At 43.1% G+C, this 25,837-nt stretch overlaps 1 protein-coding gene across 5 annotated transcripts in view; it reads left to right on the top strand.

The window, feature by feature from the left end:
* The window catches only part of LOC119019073 (probable E3 ubiquitin-protein ligase HERC2), a 300,235-nt gene extending 275,260 nt beyond the window's left edge, over positions 1-24,975 (top strand). For all 5 annotated transcript variants that reach the window (XM_037097301.1, XM_037097298.1, XM_037097302.1 and 2 more), the window contains 7 exons: positions 4,174-4,211; positions 9,956-10,076; positions 13,296-13,408; positions 13,851-13,899; positions 18,505-18,617; positions 21,236-21,658; positions 22,067-24,975. In XM_037097301.1, the coding sequence (XP_036953196.1) occupies positions 4,174-4,211; positions 9,956-10,076; positions 13,296-13,408; positions 13,851-13,899; positions 18,505-18,617; positions 21,236-21,658; positions 22,067-22,414 (1,205 nt within the window). In that variant the 3' untranslated portion in view covers positions 22,415-24,975. The remainder of the gene's footprint in view (positions 1-4,173; positions 4,212-9,955; positions 10,077-13,295; positions 13,409-13,850; positions 13,900-18,504; positions 18,618-21,235; positions 21,659-22,066) is intronic.
* Positions 24,976-25,837: the final 862 nt, after the last annotated feature.

Genomic DNA, 25,837 nt, shown 5'->3' with positions numbered 1-25,837 from the left:
TCCCCTTCCTGCTTTCTCTAATGGGTAATTTAGCCATGCTCGCCTGACATCTAGCCTATTCCTTGTTTAGTTGCCATGGCTACGCAGGCCTATGGATTGCTCCCTTGCTCCCCTGGCCTTGCTGTGAATGCTATAGATGTCTCAACTATTAGAGGGCAGAACTGCTAAACACAGAGCGCACACATACACACACATACACCATGCAGATAAACAATTAAGCACTCTGACATGAATATTGATTAATCTGTTTGCAGAATAGAATCTCCGACTCGGATAAGCATTGAAATTGACAATCAGGGGATGGCGATGGCGTTTGTGACGACAGGATAACAACATAATAAATGCAGTTTTAAAGACTGGTTATATGATTGCTCTTGTTTATTTTTTTATTAAACTTGATTATTGCATATCATCAAAATAATCCTCTCATAGGTTCAAGGCATAACAAAGGACTCGTAGTGTATATTCACACGTCTGAGTGAATGGCGGGCTGGTTTTACGCATTCCCTACATCTTCTGAGGTCAACCACATTGTCATCTAGACGATGACAAGAGAATATCACAAACTTGAGTGGCCTCTTTTGATTTTCCATTCTCGTCAATTTCAGGTAACTGTAAACATTATAGTTTTTCACAGTCACGTCATGACAGATCTGAGGCTGGCTGGAGGCAGATGCATCCCTTTTGTACTTCTCAGAACGAAATCAGAACTCCAGTCCTCAGCCCAGACACCTACAGAGGCTAGGCCAGATGAGTTAGTGTGGAAGCATAAGTGTGTGTGTGTGTGTGTGTGTGTGTGTGTGTGTGTGTGTGTGTGTGTGTGTGTGTGTGTGTGTGCGTGCGTGCGTGCGTGCGTGCGTGCGTGCGTGCGTGCGTGTGTGTGTGAGTGCACAACTTTGTGTGGTATTGATTTTTATTTTCATTTTCTTTCTGGAATATATAAAATGTATTTGAAAAGTTTATATTCCCCTGCCTAACAAGAAACTTATTGTACTTTGTCATCAGTTTTGTGAGGTCATTGTAGTAGAATGCAGTGCCATATGCCAGAGCTGCTTTCTACAAAAGTTACACAACAGTAGTGCATGGAAGAATGAAGGTTGCAGGCAGGCAGGGGGGGGGTTGGAAGCAGCTCTGGATTTGGTCTCTCTACCTCATGTATTTTGCAGGACTTGCAAGTTGGAGGTGGAGGGTTGTAGCAAGGGGCTACAGGGTCAAAACAAACAACGATGTAGAAGTTTCATGCTTTTGCAGAAGATCTTGCTGTCTTTGAAGTTTCCACGATCGAGAGCAAAGGAGAGGGGGGAGAGGCAAGCGGGTAAAGAGAGAGTTAGAATAGGGAGAGCAGCAAGGGAAGGAGAACGAGTTACAGAAGTGCGAAGCCCTTGAGTTGAAACTGTGCCTGCCTGGGCCTACAGAGAGCAGATGACAGTAGCTTTGGTTTCTTTTGCAGAGCTCACAGTACTTTTGCCTTACATAACCCCTCCCATTGTGCTTTTTCAATTATTTGGGGAAAAATCTTAAGTATGCACTTTAAAAGTTAATGCTTTCATGTGTTCCGGAGTAGGGGGAAGAGAGGGGGCGCATCGCGGATCACACATAAAGGAGATGGCTCTGACAAGTGTTCAGAATATCGACAATTATGATACTCTATAAGGTACATCAGCGGAGTTTAGCAGTGCGCATCTGTGTTTTGGGAAAGAGAGAAGGAAGAGACAGAGAGACAGACTCATAGCTTAAGAGCAGATGCAAGCCGCGCAAACTCACATTCTTATTTTGTACCCCTTCCCCCCATCCCAGATTCCCCTTAAGGTGCCCCTTACCCCCCATCTCCCCTCCTCTTGCTTCTCTGCGAGGTTAAAGCGCACCTTCCCACTAAAGGGCTCTGGGGTCACGCATCTGCATGTGAAATGTGAACCCGCTGACATTCCTGGGCAGCCCTAAGCCGTGCACTCCTTTTGTTCACTAGGGTGCCAGTGTCAGGCCTAACAAGCCCGGCAAGGGTCTCTGAGAGAGGAGCGAGAAAGCAAGTCAGGGAGGTGGGTGTGTTATTGATGCCCTTTGCAAACCACAAATACCAAAGTAGGAGAGAGGAAAATTTATGTTGCTCGAAATGGAAATTTGGAAGTCTTTTCTTGTTGGACATTGTTGCCATGAGCTGGCTGTGACACCAAATGAGGTTGCTTCGGGTATGTCAAAACTGTAATGTATGGCGGGGTGAGAGGGTAAAGGAAACCGTGAAAACAACAAGTAGAAATAAGTGACTGTGAAAAAAACTGTCTGCACCAGAACTGTTTTTATTTACGATTTAGTATAGAAAGTAAACACATATTACAAAACTGGAACGCTGCTTTCACATCGGTCAGCCCCTTTGATTTTTAAATCCTCAAAAAGTTGACTAAACTCGGTGTGTTTAACCTAACAGAGGGCTTTCAGTGGACATGCAAACTCTTTTAAATCAGGCAGCACACAGAGGTGCTAAAGCAGGGCTGGGGGTCCTTTCAGCCTGTGAATTAAGTTCTGAGGCACAAAGGGCAGCTATTCACCAGGCAGTGATGGACTTCACACTGGCCTTTATGTCCTCACTGGCAGGCAGAGAGAGAGAGAGAGAGAGAGAGAGAGAGAGAGAGAGAGAGAGAGAGAGGGGTGTGGGGGAGAAAAAAAAAAGTTGTGAGGAATAAGTGAAATTGAAAATGGAGAGATTACTCCGGGAGCAGTGGTATGGACCGACACAGATTTCAGACTGTGAACACAGGTATTCCTACTGATCAGTGTAGCTTTGCATTTAACAGCTGGCAGGAAAAAAACATAGCATTTGGGAGAAGGTAACGGCTCTTCATCGGGTGATTTGATGCGCATCATTTAGAATTAAATGTTAGTCGCCTGATGTCGGGGTACACACCCTGTAATGCATATACCAACAAGATCCTCTCCTATAATGCCGATTATGTAAATGTCTTCAATTATCCTAAAAATTGAACATCTAGTGTGGTAATCTTGGAGCCATGACATCATTTGTGTTCATCTTCTTCAGGGAGCTCAGCTGAAGCTAAAAAATCTAATAAGGTCTCTTTATGGACCAAAAACCTGTTGATATTGACAACAACAACTTCAAAGTCAGAAGACGCTGATGTACTTGTTGGAGGTCTCACTGTGTCACACCTCTTTTGATTTTGGATCTAATGCTGCTCTAGTCATTTTTATGTGTCTCCGGGGTGTGAATATTTTTACAAACTTGAACAAGACCACATGAATGTTTCAACAAACTGTCATTAGTCATCACTCACGTTATGATGACTCTTTATCCCAAAGAAGTACCCGTCAGGAGATTAATAAAGATGTCACATTTTGACAGTAAAAACCGAGCACACTGCGTGCACCTGTTATTACCATCTTGAATCAGACTTATTTGAGCTGATGTATCTCTCCGGGGACGGATCACTATCAGAATTTAAAGATTCTATTCAGGTGATGTATATATGAGACTAGAGTTCAGTGCAAGCCGTTGCCGTGCGTCTGAGAGGTCATACGCGCACGCACTTACACACATATGACACCGCACAAACATGCTTAGCCCTTTTTGACCATACACTTGTTCTTACTCTAACATATTGTAAGTGGGGCCTTACACTCCCGTCCCACATTCCTTCCCCTGGGGAACTGGTGCAGTGTGAGTGATTCATTTAGCGCTACTACATTAGAGCTGTCCATCCATCCGGTCTGCTTTTCCAAACACATCCATCCCGGTCCTAGTTAAAACACTGGGGGATCTCCTCCACTCCACCTCCACCCCCCCAAAGTCTTTTATGATGTCCATAAAATGGAAGAGTGCAGCTTTACTTGAACTAATAATATCTGAGCTTACAGGGCTGTGATTGATGATCTTTAAAGCCAGCCCGATCGGTCTCATCTTTCTTCAGATTTTTATCACTGACTTGTTTGCAGTCATGTGCAATCACAAGCACCGGGAGAGGTAACAAGTGCTTGATGTATGATGCTTGAGCCACTTTTGTCAGCTGTGCATTTCCCTTCTCACCCTCCGCTCTTGTTTTTTTTTTTTTCCCTCTTCTTTTCTATTTTAACCACAGGCTTCATTTTTGTTGCCTTTCTTAAAAAATGCTTGCAGACTGCTGGTTTACCATGTTCTCTCTCACTCTATCTTTCTTTTTTTTTCAGATGATGGGAATGTCTTCTCCTGGGGGATGGGGCAAGAGGTGAGCCAAACATTTTTCCACTTTTGGCCCTAGCAGGAGAGGCATACTAAAAAACAACACTGGACTTTTTTTTTTTTTTCTTTTCGTATCACACAAGTGTTCTCTCTCTTTCTCTGTCTCTGCTCCATTTTTGAGACATTTTCGAGAAGATTTTTTTTTTTCCTTCCAGAGTGGAGATTAAAAGGTTTTGGAGGGATCTGTGTCCGAGCCCTCCCTTCGAGCACTTAATATCCTTCATGGTGTGCCAAGAACGCACATCTTTTTAAATTCTATAAATCACCTTTATGGGATCTGCTATTTGTCCATTTTAGCCCCGCTGCTTCACATGGACAGAGCAGGAAATCCTCTTCGTGGAATCTACTGTAGTTTATGCATGTGCATGCCCCTTTGAACGTGCATAGCCAAAAGTATGTGAGGCTCTGTGTGCGTGTGTGTGTGTGTGTGTGTGTTTGTTGGCCCTGTCCTGTCTCTCCTCCTCTGTTAGATAAAGAATCCCACCTGTCACCGAGGATTGTTCTGGCCTTTCATTTAAGACTGTCTTTAAAGAGCCGCATCATTACACAGCCTTCAGACAGAGCCCAGAGAGTGTAAAACCTAGGCCCACCTCAATCCCTCTGTTCCCCCTCTCCCTCTGTCTCTCTCTGTCTCTCTCTGATTCCTTTTCCTCCTGGCTTTTGTGTTTATCTGTGAGGTCGTTTGAAACCACGGCCAAAAATCTGATCACTTTTACAACATGACAGTGAGGATGACGCTCTGCCAGGGCAGTGAAACAAACATGTAGGTGAAGGTTAGAGAGACAGGGGGGAGAGCAATGAAAATGTAAGACATCAGTTGTTATGAGCTCTGACATGGCCTTGGCTTCCACACTGCTCTCTCAACAATGCAGGGTGGCTTCTAGTCTAACTAGACTCATTGGATTTTCATAGGTATTCTCACGTCTATATAACTCTGTGTTAGTCACTGCAAGGGCACCGTCTCTTCTTCCCCTCTTCCCTCATCATGTTCTCTCCTTTTCCTCTTCCTCCTCTGCCTCGCTCCTATCTTCCTGCCCTCTCTCTCTCCTCTGTCTTGCAGCCGTTCTGATGATTGATTGTTTCTCTGTGCAGTCTGACAGGATGTAGCACACTCGCGGCCCCAGGGGCCCCGAGCAGACTGCACCACCTGATTAAGACTCCCCCTGTAATCAGCCGCACAGTGCCACACCGAAACTACTCCCGTCAACACGTAAAAAAATAAGAAAGGTTCCACCACCTGAAAGATAACACTTTGTTTGCCACTGGAGAAGAAGGGAGATGAGAGGCCATCTTGAACTATTTCAACTAAGCTGATACATTCGTCTCTCTGGGGCTTAAAGGCTCTTATGTATCAGTAGCAGCAGAAAAAGTAGAAAAGCAAAAGGTCTTAAACCTAATAAAGTTTTCCGCTGCTTTACCAAGGTAAACCCAGACAGCTCTAACCCTATTACGGCTCGTAATAGTATTACAGATAGAAATCTCATTGTTTTCCTCCTATTGAGACTAAAAGACGGACGGCCTGCGCTGTATCACATGATTGAGGTGAGAGGGAATTTGAATGATGTCAGAGAGTGTGTGCCACAGCCAGAATCAATATGGTAACAGCATAATGGGGGTGGCAAGTGTCAAAGCAAGCAGGAGAACTGAAAGTGGTGTTGTGAGGGGGAGACAATCACTTTTTATGTGTACTCTTTTGAATAAATAACACAATCTAAACTTCTCATGTCTAAATTGTGAATATAACTTCACATTACCGGTTATTGTATTAACCCAGTAAGCCAGTCTGACCGCGTCTCTGATGCCCTAAACACAACACAGACCACCAGATCTGCAGTCTCGACGCATGTCTCAATTCCAAATGTCAGCTGTGTGATAACAGGGTCAACTGTCTGCTAAAGTTGTGTTGGGGAGTTGACTTAATTGACATAACATCCAATAGACTTCTAATGGGATCAGCAGCCTACATAATGAGGTAGACGGCACAGGGGGAAAAAAAACAGTTTCACGTATAAAGTGAATGATGGTAGTACAGGGATGAGCCACAGATGACCGTAAGCAGTTGTGTTGTCACAATACTAGAATTCGAACTTTGGTGAAAGACCTAGAAAAATGTTGATATCCGATACTATGTTCGATACCATGGGGAAAACTAATACAATAACGAGGGTATAGAGTTTTAGATTGTTTTTGTTGTAGGATTAATGTAACAAGGCTTGTGTTAAGAACAACAGCCCCTAAGTTCATGCATCTCTAGAGGACTTGGGGTTATGTGGGCACTACAGCGGGGCATCAACTCGCTGTCAGAGAGGAGAGTGAAAAAACGCAGAAAAATGAGTATTGAAACCATTTTAGATATTCAGAATTAACATGTAGCAATATTTTGACAATACTAGGCCACGTTATGAATGATTTGTAAAGCTAAGACCAGAATTAGCCCTTGAAAAATGATTTGAAAGTCTTGAAAGAATTTAGGACTGGAGAAGAAAAGAGAGCAGTGTGAATAAAACAAGGTCTCCTGTTTTTGTCGGATTGTCTTTGAACAATGAGTGTGTTTAGCGCACACATGCCTGAAAACCCTAATAATAATGATGATTATAATAATAAAACATAAAACCAAGCCTGCAGCAATTTTACATCAACGCAGAATAATAAGAGACGACTACATGAAACTTAAACAAAAACATTTTGATGATATTGTTGCTGTTCCCACTGTGAAATGTTTTGTTAGACACCGGGGAGCGATCGTGTGTGCTGTGTGTTTATGTGTATCTGAGGTGTGGCTTTAGAGCAGTGTGGCCATTCAGTATGTCGATTGCAATTCTGCCTGTAATGTAGTGATGAGGGTTTCTCATCACGCATGGTAAATAATAAGTGAGCCGGCCTGGTGATGGTGGAAACCCCGGGCCTGGTTCCAACACAGTTCAGGCCTCATCGAACCCTGGGTCTGTTCCAAATTGATGCTAATATGGTCTGGGCTGCTGCAGTAGACTCAAATGAGGATTATTGATACCACAGATCTACGGAATGCTCTGTGTGTGAAAGAAGAAAGGATGAAAAAACAAAAACATGCCTTTGTTTGTGTAAGTGTGTGAGGGCACATGCATGAGTGCGTTTGTGCGTTACAGTGTGTCTATGCATGCTCATGCTCTCAAATGTATGTGTACATAGAGTGCACATCTTTGCCTGTGGGTGTGTTTGGTATTTCAGCGTGCTCGCATTTATATCTGTCTGCGTTTCCCCTTTCCCTTCCTGCTGATGCCATCAGTACACACGTTGTGACTGATGACAGTCGTTGCCACAGTCTGCTGCTCTGCTGCTTAATGTCCTTTTTGTTTATTAATTAACTGCAGGACATATATGCTGAGAGACACCTATTGATTCCACTGCTGCATTAATTGATTTTGTGCTTCACTAATCATATTGTTGCTGCAAGATCATTACAAGGCCTCTGTGATCTCTTTGTGGAAGAAGACTGCGCGTTGATGTACTGTACTCGTCTCAGTTTTGTGGGTGATGTGTTGAGTTGTCATCTTGAATGGATATCTTGCTTTATTTTATCATGTGAGTGTATTCAGAGCGAGAGTCTGAATGTGGTTAGTAGTATATGTTCTATGAAATGTTTCAAAACTGAAAAATACTACACATCTACCTCATGAGCCAGGTTTGTGGGAGAGAGACGAGTATACCAAGAGATGCAAGAAAATCCCCTCACGGTCTAACTTGCAAAAATAAGTTTATTTTACGATGTTTTGGTACTAGATTGAAATAAGTATTTGAAATCTATTTCACCATTGCAGATTAATGTATTTTTGTGTGTAGGGGTTTGTGCAAAGCTCTTGTTACAAATGTTCTCCAAAAAAAGTGCCATTGAAGTAAGGAATTCATAACCAGTGCAAACATTGGCTGGATTTTAAAAGAAAAAGTGTATTTTCATTCAACACATTTGTATGCATTAACAGAGAAAAAAAGATAAACATCAAAAGAAGTCCTGCTCACCTCAAAGAAGACCTATAAAATCAACACCAGCCCAAAAGTTTGCTCTCTTAGTATGCTGCCAGTTTTGACTACATAAATAATAAAACCACAGATCCAAACTAAGTCCTCTGAGAGAATTGTAAAAGTGATGAAACAAGTCCAAACTCTTGTAGCTCTTCTGATTCTGTTGAGTATGTACACACATACGAGTTTGGACAAACTCAGACTTGTAGGTGCACAGACCGCTGGAAAAAGTTACCCTGGGTAACATGGTCGAAAGTAGGCAGCGGAGCCCTGACAGCTAAGAAAAGGTGAGAGTGTCCTCTGATATCAAACACTGCTATTCTATCATTGAAACAAACAGATTCCAGTGTTTGTGTGTATCCGGCTGCCAGAGGTTCCCTAGTGAGTCTGACCGGGGGTTACAGTGTAACCAAAGCGTCTGTCTCCTGCTCACCACCCAGATCAGCCAGTTCAGCTTGACTGGGCCCAGTTGTCTTGGTTTCATACTGACGAGTGTCTGGGAAAGGTCTGTCTGGGGTTCAAGTACATTAAAGTCATCCGCTCCCCTCCCACTGAGCCCCAACACAGATGGCTCCAGATGCAGCTGGCACAGCATGGAGCAGCACCTGACAGTGCTCATTCACTCAGACACACACAAACACATACAAGTATAAACACATGCAGACACACAAACACGTGCACACACTCAGGTATGGACACATCTGCTCACTTACCTGTACCTAAATGCAAGTAAACTTACGCACACACACACTCACACACAGATACACATACACACACTCTGACGGAAGCACAAACACTCACACCTATAAATACATAAACACACACACTCACAGCAGGAACATATGCTGCCACGCATCTACAAATCCTCACAGTAGCGCACATACGAATAAGCAATTAAAGACCCAGATTACTGCCTGGCGCACACACACTCAAATGTAAACTCACACATATTGTGCTCACTTTCAAACATATGCCAGGGCATGCCGATGTGCACATGAGCACAGTGCAGAAAGCCCTTTATCTCCGCAGGAGAGAGAGGAGCAGGACGGCTGTGAGAAGTCAAACTAAACACACTCACCATTTGTTACACAAAGAAAGAGATTTAAATTGGGGACAGCATGCGCCATTGTACTGCACGAGACACCACAGTTATTAAGCCTCTGTGTTTCAGCACAGTTTTTTTTTTCTTTTTACACACACAGAGCCCGCTCATCGCTGAGGAATTGCATTGCCAGGTAGTTATACATGATGGTAAATGAAACATGAAACACGGCAGACTTTTGGCTGCTGAAAGAAATATGCAGTGTGCCTTTTTTAACAGTATTTCCTCCTCAGTGACAGCCGTTTGAGACAAGATGAATCGCTGGTTGCTGGTGTCATATATAACCTTACACAGCAGATATTATAACAGGGCTTTACAGAGATGCACCTGAATTATGATACCCCGGAGTTGATATACAAGTCCTACTTGACAAATCTAACAACCGTGTTTACGTTCAGGAATGGCAGGGCAGTATGTATGAGGGTGAGATGAAAGATTGTCTGGATTTGACTCGCTTGCTGGTGCCACACAACAAGGGGAAATTGTCCCTTTCCCCAAAATTGAAATGCCACTTAGACAGGTGTCTTAATTGAACTGTTCTGTCTATGAGAAATGAAATCATAGGGATTAAACCTTTTTTTTTTTTTTTTAATCCTGTCGCTGACACGGTATTGTTATTCTGCTTGCAGGGACAGCTTGGACTTGGAGAGGAAAGGACTCACATCTCCACTCCTTGTCTTCTCAGCTATTCTCAGCTTGCCGAGGTCACAAGATTACAAGCTGGGGACAGCTACAGTGCAGCCATCACAGGTGAGCCGAGCATCCAGCCTGCAGTGGTAGCCCCCCAGAGAGAGGTTTTTATCTTTACCTCATCTGTGTTATGTCATACTGAAAGTGTTGATCTTGACTGCAACCTCCAAATGTGTTCTGTCACTATAGTTATCTATACATATCTACAGATCTATATTAAAACAAAAAAAACCCATAAAAGTTCTATTCAGCCCACATAATATAATAACAACTTATTAACTTGAAAACCGCTTGTTCCCAGCAGTATCCTTCACTGTGGCTTTCAGCCATGCAAATTTTTCATCTACATCATTTCATTGAGTTTTAATTAACACTACAAGGATTCGGTGTCCTCAAATGACATCACTCGGAGCACAAATTCAACCTCATTAGCTCGCAATATCTCTTAAACCAAGCAAAATTGTGCAACACTGCACCCAGTAGTGTTATGTGATGGATGATGTACATAATGAATTGATTTGTTGTTCAACAGCTATCCCCTAAAATACCCTGCTATGATTTCAGACTATCCCTGTAGCTACTTTGTTATTAATAAGAATGAGAGATAAGGGGACACGCCATCTCTTTACATCAGCTTTTCCACTAGTCTGCTTTCTTCCCTCTAATTCCTAAAAAGCCAAACCCAGAGACATCTTTGCTGACTAAATTTAAGAACAGGTAGTCAGATAGTACCTTTTTTTTTCTTTTTTTTTTTACCTTTCTCTCTCGCTTTATTCTCTGACTTGTATGAAATTTCCACGATCTGATTCATCTCCCCTCTGCTCCATGGAGAGTCGTTGAACTGCCACAAAACTAGCTCTAATACATTTACACCATTACAAAGTGTCAGGCAACTACTTCTCCTTCAATTGCTGCTTGCCTTCTGCCAGACAGCTGGAATTAAAGTGGTTACACTACAAATGTAACATCAGCCACTTAAAGAGAAAAGGCATTGTACTTGTTTCAAGACCAGGGCACATTTACAGCCAACTGCTGTACTGCAATATTCTGTTAAAAGAATTGCCCATTGTTGAACAGAGACGTCTGCTGGCACTGCGGACGAGGTTTCACTGGAAATGCCACTGGTTCATTAAACGAACTGCAGTCAACAGATTAAGTTTGGTCCCATTTGAATTCTTGGTGCACTGGAGAATATTTGGAAAGTGAAGCCCTACCTGCCGGCGGCACAGTTATGTCTTTAGGTGATCTATAAAATGTTATTATTTAAAACAAGCTCTTTATGGATTGCTTACGAGGTATCCTTAGCACATGATTGATCTGACCTTTCATAGACCGTCGTTCTTTGGGAAAACATCAGTCTTAACCTTTTTTAGCTGGATTACCCTGCCAGCGTCTCTGTACACGTGTGTATGTTTCTGTCATCTCGCGGTCTGTGCGCACGTGTGCGTGCATGCGTGTGTTGGTGTAAGTGTGTGTGTTTGTGCGTGTGGTGAAACACCATTCTGCAACGCCTGCCTCGTATGCTTTTAGAGGGTTTGCCTCGCCGAGATGAAAATAATACATTACTGATTGATTGATCAATCATGTCTGAAAGGGTATCTGTGTGTGTGTGTGTGTGTGTGTGTGTGTGTGTGTGTGTGTGTGTGTGTGTGTGTGTGTGTGTGTGTGTGTGTGTGCGTGCGTGCCAAGGCTATGTACAGCCCGATGCAGAATAGAGATTGATGGGGGCTTGCCGTGAGGAGGATACTCAGTTATCTCCTTGTAATTAAAATCCACCTCATAAAGATTATTGACTCCCCCACCACACAAACCAGCATGCTCCCTCGCTTGGCAGGGTTTGCAAAGCGCTTCTTAAAAAATGAAAAATAGCATATTAAGCAGCACATATTTCCCATTTATGCGGAACATTTAGATGTGGTTAAGTTATCGTAATGTGTAATAAAACCTGGATGTGAAATTTGTAATCCACTTTGGAAAATTGCTTACTATATTGCTTTAACATCCCCTGGAAGAGCTTTTGAGATGTGTGTGCCAGGTTTATTGTACGCCATAATTTAAAAGTCCTCAAAGCAGGCAGTAAATATAAATTTATTAGTGGCAGGTTTAAAAAGGCAGACTGAGGTAGCATGAGTGAGTGGATGCTTGAGTGTTTGCTGTATGTGAGTACTTAAAGTGTGTGTGTGTGTGTGTGTGTGTGTGTGTGTGTGCGCGCGCGCGTCTGTGATAAGTGCCAACTGTGAATGCTCTCCGCACGCCACAAAGATAGGTGAAATTGTGTGTGTGTGCCCATGTGTGCATTTATGTATGCGGTGTGGGTAGGTGGTGTTAGCGTCTCAATCCGGGTGCTGTACATAAACTCACCGTTCTAAACTAAGTCAAACTGACAGGATGGGATTTCAGTTCCATTTAACAATGTGTAATTGAGGGGTCAGTGTTGTTGTTTTTGAGTTTGGAGGAAAATCGGAATTGTAAGGTTCAGTAGTAAGTTAATGTATAGTAGACTGGGGTCTGGTTTCCTTCTGGCCCCGGGGCCTCTAAATGGTAAGAACTGCAATTTGGCACTTTGCGGTACCACGTGCAAAGGTTTTTATTTACTTATTTATTTTGTTTTATTTCACTGTCGGTCGGGACAATAAAGACAAAAAAACTCCTAAAAGCAATTCCTGAAGGGGACACCAAAGTACTGTTGTGTTAAATGTATATAGCAGAAACTTAAAAAGTGAATAAAAAAGGTCAGACACATTTTCTGTAGAGTAGCTACTAACTGAAGGTCAGCAACCACTACCAACACACTCCCAGGGACACAGACACTTGAGCAAGTGCTAATGTGTGTGAAGGTGTGGGTTGCTGTAGTGGACACTGAGACAAAGGCGGGCCCAATGTAAAAAAAAAAAATAAAGGTAAAACTGGAAAAAACAACTTAAAAACAAGTTGTTTTGAATCTATAATTAGCTAAAGTGTTTTCAGTGCATGTGATTATATAATTTTGAATTTATGTTTACAATGATATATGCTACTGAGGGGGAAGAGTCTTTTTTCCCCAGATTATGGGGGTCCAAACCTCCCTGTCTCCCCTTTAATTTCTGTGTATGCCATGGTGACAACAAAAAGTGCACATTTTTCCAAAATCCCCATATGCATACATACACATCCTCATACATCCCTTTCTATTTTCGATATGTGAGAGAGAAGTTTTGATATAAAACGTGTGAGAAGATGACATTTTATGTATTTCTTATGTATCCCTCTGAACATTTCACCCTTTGTTTATGACTTCAGCAGGTGGAGAGCTGCTTCTCTGGGGTCAGATCCCCTGTGTGTCCCGGGTCAGTGATCAACCAGGACTCAAAAGGCTCTGGACCCCCCAGCCTGTTCCCCTGGCAGACAGGATGGTGGGTAAACACTGGACAAATGATGTGTTTAGGGTTCTCTTTCTCAAGAAGATCAAAGTTTCTGGATTTTTCTCAGTAAAAGAGCTTAAGTTGGATATGCATCTTTTTGTGCTTACCTGATCTCCTATTGGTTTATGGTTGAGGATGATTGCTAACTCTTCTTTTTTGAAACATTAACATCATTTTGCAGGAATTACACCACTGTAAGAAAGTAAAGATACTAAAGAGGTATTAGGCATCTCTGCTATCTCTAGATGAGAAAAAGAATTATTAAACGTTATCTCTTCTTTATTCTTTAATTGGAGTTCTATTGGATTCAGCACAATACAAAAATCCAGCTAGTGGGGAATCTTGGGAAAAGTTATCAGCTGATTCCTCCTTTGAGCTTTGAGATGTTGCACTGCTTTAAAGTCTAAAAACACTTTTTTTGCATTTTATGCAGGTGTGTGATGTGGCCTGTGGTACCTGGCATATGATGGCTCTCACCGCATGTGAGTAATCTATCATGGATGCCTGAATGTTCATACCTCACGGGCTGATTGTTTCTGAGGCAATTAGGGCGGGTCAACGAAAGTAAACCAGTCAGATTCGTGTCTTGAATCTGATTACTCGCCTCGCCGGCGTCTCTTCTTCCCCTTCTTCAAATGATGTCTTGCTCCTCCTCGAGGCCCCTCCTTACTCACTTTCTCACTCATCAAACCATAATTCACTTCAGAGGGAAGCATCATTAATGCACAGTAGGACACAGCAGCTTGATGTGTGCTAATTATATTGTGTGTTTTACACGCTGGATGACTTTTGCTTAGTCAGTGATGAGCTCAGTCTCTGGTAATTGTTTTTTGGATGTGATGAGTTTATAAAAGCCTGTCTGTGTGCGAGTGTGTGCGCGCGCACACTTGTTCGGCCATGTTATTTATATGTGTGTTTGTCCATGCATGTATAGTATGTGTGATTGTGTGGATGGTGAGACTTTCTATGTGACATAATTCTTATTTCAGCCATATAGAGAGCGTTCCTCGGTGAGCCAGCTGCTAACAACACATGACTACACAGAACCAGCTTTGACAGCACAGACATGCACAAGACATCATAAACAACACAGGATTACATAAAGTGGACTTGTGCAGCCATGTAAAAATGCTGAGCTCTATAAAAGGATAAAATGATCAAGATAATGCAAAAGGAAATGTACTAAAACAGTACAAATTTAAGCACATTTATTAGCTGAAAACTGTTTAAAACTGCTATAAATGTAAACACACATGTTAGCAGAAACATTACAGTCGGCAGGCAGATCTTCACATTTAAATGTGTCTGTGCATGTGCAACCTCGCATTAAAGCTGTGCGTGACACGTATACAACATGCACTATTTTTATAAGTAGCAAGAAAGACAAGATTATTCCACAGCTTCACACATCATACGCTTCCGTGAACTTAATAATGATTAGCAAACACTCAAAATCTCCAGATCACTCTGGCGCATTAGAACTGCAACTTTAAACTCCATCAATGCCGCACAAAACTTTGACATGCACCATCAACCATGACACCACACTCCATGACTTGCTTGCATTCTGCGCAACCCATGTGATCCTTTTAGCACTGTACATCACTCAGTGCTGTAGCTAGAAATGGCGCTTAGCCCTTGGCTAATCAGGCTGATTGGAGGTGTCCTTTGGCTCACCTGGGGGCTTCCAATCCTATTAGGCCAACCGTCCTGAGCCTAGCGCACCCAGCAGCCGCTCGTGTTTGATCACTGGTGCTTAGAGCCCACACTTGTCCTCTTATGTTGGTATTAAGGCATGGAGGAGAGGAGAGGCAGGGTGGGGTTTGGTGGGGGGGGGTTAAAATGTGATCTCCTTAACTCTCTAGGGGGGCAGAGGGGAGTTTGGTGCCTCACCTCCCTCAATGACGCGCCTCTGCTCCTCCAACTGCAAATGGTCTTTAAACTTCTGATGTCAGTTGTTTCCAAGCAAAAGGTAAAGAGATGGAGGGAATGAGAGGGAAAGATAGAGAGTGCAGGGACTAAGAAGACAAGGTTGGGAGATGTTATGTCTCTCTTTTTGCCTTCAAAGCATCTTTTTGAGAGTGAAAGTTGTTCAGAGGATCACTCAAATCTATGAAGCACAGAAGGTCTGTCATTTTTTTAGGAAGTCAATATGCCTGATCCCACTCGGCCTGTCATCTCTTCCTACCCTCTTCCTATCTACACCGCATTCTCTGTTTCTCCCAGCCACTCTCTCTCTCAACCTTGCTTCTGACCGCCATCTCCCTCACTGCACACCAATCACTGTGACTCCCTAGTGGCTCTCCTTCCTCCTTCCCTTTTGCCCCCCCCCCCCCCACCCCTTCTTCCCGGGGCCAAGAGCGCCCAAGAAGAGCCATGTGTTTCCAAAGTGGACTGGATGGGAAATCGAAGCAGGGCTTCTGTGTTTATCAAGCCACAGCTCCGTCACCTTGCTCCTACTCCCGTCTTGAGGCCCCGGCAAATTGGTGACAGCAGCAACAACCCTGCAGCACACATGCCCCTTTTTTTCAGTGTGCATGTCCACACACACACACACACACACACACACACACACACACACACACACCCACACACACACACACACACACACACACAGCACCATGGCCTGTTTAGTTTTATTGCTGGTGTCAGGTGAGGAGGTGGAGGTAGGAGCGCTGTCTAATGCTCACCTCACACACATAAGCACACTCACACACACAGTCATTTCCACCGCTGCCGACACCTTGGCTAACAAGACCTGTGAACCGCAGTGACAGAACTCGGAGACTTGTCAGAGTCCCAGTCATTTAATGCCAGGGTCTGGCCGCGGCTCGAACCCAGCAGGGTTTCTGTATGCACACTAAACCACAATAGGCTACTCAGTGATATACTGAACATGAGTCTACTGAATACTGCTGGTGCTCCTCCTGCCCAATATTGTTTAAAGAACACCCCTGCTGCAATCAGCAGTTATTTGTATGAAATGCTACATTTCTTACATCGAGTAATATTCAAGTTATCTGAGGTGGAAGTGGAGGTGAAAGGTTTTTATGGTTCAGTTTGATTTTACCCTCAGTTTGCACTTGATGCACCATCAGACTTCTTTCATCTACTAACGTGTGCTATTACTTGCCTGTCTACTTGGCTGTCTAATAGCACAGTTATGTGTCTGTGAGCCTGCCCTATCTCCAGGCATCTTTGTCTCGAGAATCTAATAATCGTAAGTGATTACAAGCAGTTTTGTATGGACCCCTGTCCCTTTTCGTTGCAGGTGTACAGCACGCACACTGTCAATATCTTTGTCAATGCCTTCTCTTTTATCTTGGCTGTGATTGCATAAGCGGAAGAGAAAGGAGAGTTGACTCGGGTTAGAGCCCCGCACGGCCTTGCTACCTTGAACATGAAGTGCACAAACAACGCCCGGCCATTCTGCCTAAGCGTTTACAATGATGCCATTCAAGGGAGTATCGATTCACCCAGTGCAGGGTCAATCATTGGATCAATGGTGTGTGGGTTGGTCGGCTGGAAGGCTGGTTGGCTGCATGAATGAATGGACGACTGGATAGCGGATGAATGGATGGTTGGATAATGGATGGATGGATATATGGATTGATTCATGGATGATATGAAGACGGATGCACGGGGTGGAAGCACTGTCGGGTTTGTCTGAACATTTTTCGCCCACTTTTGTGTGAGATTGTGCCCTATTGGTCTTGTGCACCTCTCTAAGGTCAGCATCATTTAACACACGTGAGAATGACTGTTCGTTGATTACGTACTTTTTGGAACTCAAGAAAGGATTTTAAATTTCGCAACAATAAACAAACTTTGTATCACTCGGTTGCAACTTTTTAGACTTCTGTTGAAGTCGTTACTGAGGAGGGTATGCAGCTCTTAAGTACATCCAGTATGTATGGCTCGCTGACCTACTAATATTTTTTCTTCTCCTTTCCTGACATCCATCAAGGAGTTGAACTGCAAACTGTATAGGAAGCTTTTTGTGGCATAGGAGAGTGGAAATAGTGGGGTGATATATATTTAAAAAGAGTCATTGTCATTAGCATGTTCTTGGCGGGTTCTTATGATGTGTTTACACCAGGGTTGATTGACCTAGTTACCCAGCCCCTGGCAGCACAACATGGAGAAATGTAACACAATGCAACACAGGAGATTCCTTTATTATTCTTACATGTGAGGCACATGTGAGCAAACACAGACACACACATGCACTCATACACTCACACACAGAGCAGTGATCATCGGGGGCTCACAGAGGTCGCGCCTCGTGACGAAGTGAAAAAAGGGAGAGGGCTCATTTGAAATTCTGTAAGAGATGTCAATTGTGCCCTCTGCATATTTCTATGGAAATTTGTAAATAGATCCTTTGTAAATAGCTTCTCTCTTGCCAATCACCCTGTCTGCACTCTGCACAGCAGCATTAAAAATTGATCCTTAGCCGCACCAGGGTGAAATGCTAACATCGCTGCCAAATGACTGATTAAAAAGAAAAACCTTTAATCTTTGCTTAAAAGTGTCTACTGCCTTGGCATGCGTTTCCCCTGTGCTCCTCTATCTTCCAAGGCTGTGAGGGGAAGGAGGGGGTCGCCATGGGGGAAACGGGGTCACGCTTCATGTAGAGTCAGCGCTGTACAGTCATATAGCTCCAGAGGTGAGGGATTTCGCTAAGAGCAGATCTAGGAATCCACATGCATTGCTCTCTTCTGAATTGAACCTTAAGCCAAAGGTTAAAAACACATTTGGGCTTTCCACAAGAGGGGGGGTGAACGTGTTGGCACTCCTGCTAATAGCTTGCAAAAGAAAAAAAAGAGAGTAGCTTTTAATCCAATTCAACCATGCAAGTTAAGAAACATCAGCGGGGTTGTATTGATAAAGCAGCAAACGATTATTGAATAAGAAGTTTGACATGCCTTGAGCGCTGGAAATCAACACACTCCCTCGCTCTAAATGATGTTTTAATAACACTATGCGGCAAATGAAAAGCCATGAGCTTAAGATTGGTTTAGACATGACGACAAAAGGACAAATTGATGATTGGAGGTGCTGAGAGAGGTGTGTTTGTGTTTCAGGGAGCAGGGAGGAGAACAGAGAATGTGCTCACCCTGAAACCGAAGCTCACTTCAGAGACCCTGTTGGCAATCCCCTACTGACAGAGCACGCAGAGAAAGAAAACACAGTGCAAGTAAGATAAACATGCCTCGTCTTTCCTTCTCCATAGCCCTTTTATTAACTTACTGTTATACTGTATAGCTCAATCTGTAACTCACTCGCTAACTCAACTCTTGCAGCGGATCGCTCCTGATTGATATCTTCCTCTTCCACGCTCCGCGCCTGCCATGTTGACATCCTCATTCCCACGCACCCGTTGTTTGCCTCTCAAATCCTCTTTCATTCATTGTTTCACTTTCTTTATGTGTGCTGTAAATCAACATATCAGTAATGAACGGTACAATTTAACAAGTTGCACTTGAGTAAACAGCGCAGCCCTCAAGCATTAAGTGGTGAATATATTCACTCACCTCTCAGAGTATAAGTGAGAACCGCTAAACTATCACCCAGAGCGCCACACACACACACACACACACACACACACACACACACACACACTGGCACACACAAGCTCCCGCCCCTCCCCATCTCTCTGTCATTCAGGTGTTTACTGTCATTCATACTCAGGGTTTTGTATAATCCTCTCACCACACCTGAGTGCTCCCCACTCAGTGTCACTGGATTTACTCTCTCTCTCCCCCATGTCTCTCTCCCCCCTCTCCGCTGGTGCACAGCCTTTTTTCATTTTGCATCACAGCCATTCTTTTACGCACGTTGTCATTTCTTATGTAAATAACCATAGATAAAAAGACAGCAACAGACATTTTAAGATTTACACACACCGCTCGGTGCGTATGTTTTCAGTCAGCCCCTCTCATCAGCCAGTTTGTTTGTAGAATTGTCTTTGCCTGTAGCCATAAATTAGGGGTTGTGATTTAACTCATTGAGACAACAGAGAAAGACAACGAAACATGAATAAAACAAATGATGTGCAGAAGGTGAGGGAGAGAGAGAGAGGGGGTAAGCAAGGAGAGGAGGCTGAACTCAAGGCAGAAATGGGCCAGTATGTATTTCTGCTCCACTTTCACTTGGGGAAGGCTTCATTAAGAAGTCTGTTTCCAGAGCATGGTGGAGTCTATGTGTGCGCATGTGTGTGTGTGTCCGCGTGTGCACGGGAGTGTGCGCACATGTTCAGAGGTTAAAATGTGAGGCTGTGCGGATGCTCACGCACGTTCATGCATCCATGGGTGCATGCCCGTAAGATTATTTGTGTGTGTTCAGTGAGAGAGATCTCTTAAATTATTTACAACCAGAACTCTCTAATTGGTATCAAGTTTTTAAATGGGGTCAAATGTTGCGGTGCAGTTTCATGCAGCTTTTTCTCTTGCCTCAAGTCTGTACCATTACATCTGTTGCTGCAGTGCTGCTGCTTCATTGGACTTGAACTTCTAAATGCTGTATTTTGCCTATTGACTGGGGCTTTGACTGGAGAAATGCGGCGCACAAGGCTGAGGCACAGGAGGGAATGTAGTTTTATTACTGTAATAGGGATGTGTTAGTCCATCTACTCATGTCTGTTACATATGAAAACATTCTGAGAGAGATCTGGTGAGTCGTAAACATCAAACAGAAGTGTGCACACACACAAGAGCGCACACACACACACACACACACACACACACACACACACACACACACAGCCTCAGGCAGCGCACAGAGCTGGTATTAGATTTAAGCCCCCTAATAAAGCCAATTAGAATTATACTGTGCACTGATGAAGGCAACCTTACCAGGGCAGTTCTCTCACCTCCACACACACACACACACACACATATTCATCTACTGTATATACCACATCTTGAAATACCAAACTGAAATCCGTACTTTAAGGCACAGATTTATTTTGAATTTGTTCTTTTTCAGACATGGACTGCATCAAGTCCAGTGTTGACCAAGTTACTTGAAAAGTCCAAATTGAATAGTAATAATTACAATACTTCAGTAAATACTCAAGGAAAGAAGTTATATGGTTATATTACTTTAGCTTTTCACTTACAGTTCCGTGATTTATCCCCTTTTTACTGTGTGTTTAACACACTGTCCAGCACCAAGATACCCATCTTATTTGGCGTAACTGTGGCCGACATGAGCAAGCCAATGAGGAGCACACAAAATAAATATGGGAACACATTTCGAGTTTCCAGGAGGAACATTTCTTGTTCTTGTGCCAAAACAGATTTCTGTTGCCAGCGAGAGGTGCTTTGCTCCTCTTTTAGTAAAGGGTTAACCACCTGCCTACGACTTCTCCACCTGCACCACGCTAACTGATATCAGCCCTTCATCAACCTCCCTGTGCGACCACAAGGAGGTCAAACCTTATAGTGACCATGAGGAATTTTGAAGAGTTAATAAAACAGTCCTGTGATTCCTCTGATGAATATAAATGACCTCTAACCTTATGTTAAAAGGTGCTAGAATAAAAGATTTAGATTAAAAGATTTAATAAAGATTTAAATGTCCATGTAGTCATTTTAAATTGTCAAAGCGTCACTGGGATCAATAACTCTGATGTAATTATGTAATGTCTAGTTGTAATCCAAAATACATTATTGTGACCCCACAGTAATATATGCATTACTATTTGGAAATTTGCAACATGAGTAAATCACAGTGAAGAATACTTTCTCTCAAGTGTTTCCTATTTAATTCACAATAGGAACAACCTAAATAGACTGTGTATCCTCCTCACAGGACTCCAGGCAGGTTCGTCACAAGCTGATCCAAGATCTTGGGAGACCAGAAGGCCCTGAGAAGCAGGAAAAAGTTGGAGAATGTGAGCGTGCAGACGAAGAAGAAAGAGCGAGCAAAGACGGGGGAGATGGAGCGTTACATGATTCAGCATTTGCCACAGTCAGATCTGCGGTGGGGATGGACAGGAGGGGAAATGGACACTCATCAATCAAGTCCAACCAGGGGGACGTGAGGGAGGTTTGCAGGGCAGCAGGGCCGTGGGAGCTGAGGAAAGAGCCACGCAGAAACAGAGGAAGCAGGGACATCGTCTTCACCACGCTGCATCTTTTGCCTAGGTCCGAGCAGTGCAGGCCCACGTCCAGCACTTTGCCCCGTCTACTGACAGGACAAGCACATAGCGGAGTTTCAGCTGAGGCTCGAAAGGTGAGTGTTGATGTGATTATCACAAAGAAAAGATCGAAGTGGTTTTGTCTTTTCCATTAGCAGTGTGAATCTAAATTCAAAGACAAACACACATCTGGGTTAACTTTTCTTAACCTGCAATCCAAACTTAAGTTTTGCTTGTGTTAGTTAGCTGACCAGAAGAGAGTAAAGGGAAATACTGGGATGACGTGGTGACGTCACAGGGCTGCTGGCCCCTGACCTCGTATTTGTTAAACCAACTATAAGATTAAAGGAGCAAGACTACATTAATTGGTATTGGTTAATTAATTAATTTAGTTGTGGACTGTTGTCGTAACAGTACGCAGTTAACATTGGAAATAAAAGTAAACTAATTCTCTGGAATAACTTGGATGTATTCATATCTTTTCATTATTTTTGTCTCTTCAGGAGAAATCTACGCATTCAACCAAACTGGTCCAAACATCTGGAAGTGACTGCAGCGTTTTGGACAATCCTAGGACCAGGCCCAAGCCCAGACCCCCTGTGGCTCAGAGAGCAGCCTCTTGTCACCGGTCAAGAATCAGACTACACCCTGGCCTCAAGTCTCCGATTTATAACTCTTGTCCACATGTGAGCCCTGATCAGCAAGTTCAGATGTCCTCCCCTACCTTCCACCCGGGTACACCAGTTGAAACCCCTCTTTCCCCGTCTCGTTCCTCTTCTGAACCCTTCAGGTACTCTCCCACACACAGAAGAGTGGTTTCTTCTTTTGGCACTTCTCGGAAGAATCTATAGGAGTCCAGTGGGATTTATCTCATGTTTGAACTTTTAAATGCATACATTTACCCCTTTTGTTTCAGGTTATGTTAGCGATTTTGAATATGTTTATCACATTCATAATCAATTGTTCACAAAGCTGGCTGGCTGTGGCAAGAGAGTGTGCACTCTATCATCTACTTGATAATGCTTTTTTGGAGACCACATATAAAGCTGAATACTTTTTGGCTTCAAGGTGATTGGCAAACTGAGGATTTTCCTATGTAAGAGCTCTCCAAAACATACTTCAGAGCAGTATTAATGGCCTTCACTTTACCCCGTACTGAGATTTGGCAAGTGTGCTCCTCTTACAAACCATCTCATTCAACGACACTCCCGAACCTTGACCTCATCTAAAAGCTTTAGACTTTTGTCACATGTTGGAGTCGCAGAGTCCTTGAATCACCACATTCCAACAGCCCCCCAGAGAGTTGAGAGTTTTTTACTGTACGTACTACATTTTAATTAATACTTACAGCGTGTTGTTTATTAAAGACAAAGCGCCCTCTCAGATCTTGTAAGACATTTCACGGTGGAGTGTTTTTTCATGGCTGCCAGTCTCCGCAGTATGAGTCACATATGTATGCTGCTATGGCTCTTTTGAGTGTGAGATAATACTATATGATGAGGTTTCTCAAAGTAAAGTAGGATCATTACAGGAAACAGAGCATCCTTTGAGTGTGCTCCTCTCTGTGTCTTTGCTCTGTTTAGTTTGTTTTATGTTTCTGAGAGAGGTCCTTCATTAGCCTCGTACCATGTGGCTGTACCACAACCACATGGTAATTCCTCTTGTCAGGGTTTCATTATGAATGTGATGTTTTTTTCATAATCTACATCTAACAAAAAGGAAATTTTGTCAATAACTTGGCACCGTGCTACATGTTGACAGTTTTGGATTCGACAAATGACAATGTATTTTGATGAAATTAAAATTATGGCTTGATAATATTAAAATTGCTTATAAGTTCACCCAAAACTTAAAAAAAAAAAAAAACTGTCCATAAGGTGTGAAGTTATGGAGGTTAGAAAAGTCCACAAAACATTTCTGGAACGTCACAGTAAAACAGCATTGCAGCATTCTCCTCAACAACTGAAGTAGATGAGGGGGATGTGGGGGGTTAAAAACAGCAATAAATAAACAGAAAATGTCAGCTCTTCCAACCTAATCCAAGTCGCCGGAAGCCCTGAGATCCCACATTGAACCAACTTCAGACAGTGTGTACGCTAACACTTTAACATTTGCAGCGACGGTGAAGATTTTGGATTTTAAAAGATGGCTTCCACAGACTCTGATTGTGCTTGACAAGCTGTATTGAGCCATTTTATGTTTTGTTTTTGCTTTTTTATGGCCTGCAATACTTCTCCTGACTTTTCATCTGCATGGGGGTGTGTAGAAAATTACCAAATTATATTTTTTGGGTGAACTTTAATATCCTTTAATAACCTGTATAAGACCTGGATTATAACTTTATACCATAATTTTTGGGGTAAATTGTTGTAAAAAAAAGAAAAAATCCATTATCAGTCAATAAAATGGGATGACGATAAATCAGGTTGCTTGGCTTAGATTAATACCTCTAGGAATGTTGTAATTATTAATATTTTATCACTAAGCAGTGATTTTAGATGTATGAATCAATGTATGAAATTGTCACTACAGTAGCACAAATAAGTTATTAGTTATTTTGCAATATTGAGCCGATCTGTTGACATTGCAGTTGTGTTCATCAGTGTAGTTGTAATTTCAGTTGGATGTTAAAGCTATTAATGACTTTGATCCCAGTTTTAAAAAGGCCACTATCAGATAAGGTATTTAAAATGAGCTCCAGGCGAGTGATGAGTAAAACAATAACAGTGCTTTTTAAAATCACTCTTCGATTGGCTTTTGTGAGAATCAAACCCGGCACTGACTATATACAGGCATGCAGTACTAATGGCATAGAGACATCCACCAGCATCCCACCCCACTGTCTGTTACACTCCCTATGGTTTGTTTTGGAGTGTGTGAGTAAGTGTTGATTGTGTGTATCACGTTTTTGCCCTGCGAGACTCCTGCCGATCGATTCAAGGTGAGACCTGTCGATTAAACACCCTGAGCCGTGCTCTCCACCTAACCCCAGGGTGATTCAATCCCCCGCCCCTTACACACACACATGCGCGCGTGCATACACACCCACCTCACCTGTCATCCATCAATACCTCCATCAGGGCCTCTATTGATCCCCCTCCATCCAGCCTCTTCACCCCGTGCAGTACAACATCAGGGCCAAGACGCCGTCCGTGCAGGTTTAATTTCTGACAGATTTACAATAAAGCTCAAGTTATTATTTAACTCTTCCGGCCACAGTGTGCTCTTTGATTTAGCACCCCGGGAGAGGATGAGTTACAGCTGACACGGAGAATCTGCCGGGGCTGGAATGGTAGGCACCCGGTTCATAACTCAGCCGCCGAATGTGTAGTTAGTCAATCACTTGATCTGTAATCACAAATGCTGCCAGAAATTACATGAGTGATGAGCTGTAATAAAAGCACTTACTTTTCCTGCTCTGTCTCTTAAGTGTTATTGGCAGACCCCTCTCTCCCAGGAGGCCGTGGCTGTGAAACAAAATCCCGATATAAACTGCCTCATTGGTCCCTGCCTCACGCTCTCTCTCTGGTGTACAGTATGTGTGTGTATGTGACTCTGTGTGTGTGTTAATGCGGAGAGTTTCCCACTACAGTGTAATACAAAGCTCTCTTTGACAGTCTCTCTTCCACTCTGAGATTGTCTTGCTTCAGGACAAATGATCCTCACTCCAGTAAAGACAGTCATCCGCATCTCTATCATTTATATTCTCTAATGCCGGCAGAGGTGCGAGGAAACGCAATTCACCAGCAGTGGCGGTTTTTAAACAGACCTGTAAGTATTTATCGGTCAGTAAAATGCATCACACACGTAAAAGGTTTAAATATGTTGCTATGCAGCGGCGGTGGTCGCTGCTGTCAAAACTTTCCTTGCCCGAGTCTCGTCTCGGCCGAGACATCCTGATAAGTTATGGTACATCAAAGACGTGACCTTATGTACAGGTAATCAAACATCTCAGGGACGTGACGCAAACCTTTCTTTGACTGTCTGTGACTCCCAGCTCCGTAGCCTTTGGCGGGAGGTCATGCGTGACAGTTTTATTGATACGGACCCCTGTAATAATTACACAACGTCTTGCATGCACTATTGATTCACGCCTATTGATAAAATCATATTTTACTGTAAAGGTCTGTTGATTTGATGCATTACAGCATAAATCTCTCCTCACAAGCGACTGATTTGGAACTCCTACTGCTGAGTGATGGATGCTCCCGCGGTTAAACACACACACACGTACATACACACACGCACCACTATTTATATCTATTGTTTGAATG

The sequence above is a fragment of the Acanthopagrus latus genome, chromosome 5 (assembly GCF_904848185.1).
Source record: "Acanthopagrus latus isolate v.2019 chromosome 5, fAcaLat1.1, whole genome shotgun sequence".
NCBI classification, from domain to species: domain Eukaryota; kingdom Metazoa; phylum Chordata; class Actinopteri; order Spariformes; family Sparidae; genus Acanthopagrus; species Acanthopagrus latus.
Note: the sequence above shows the minus strand (reverse complement) of the source record. Positions and strands in the feature narration are given on the sequence as shown.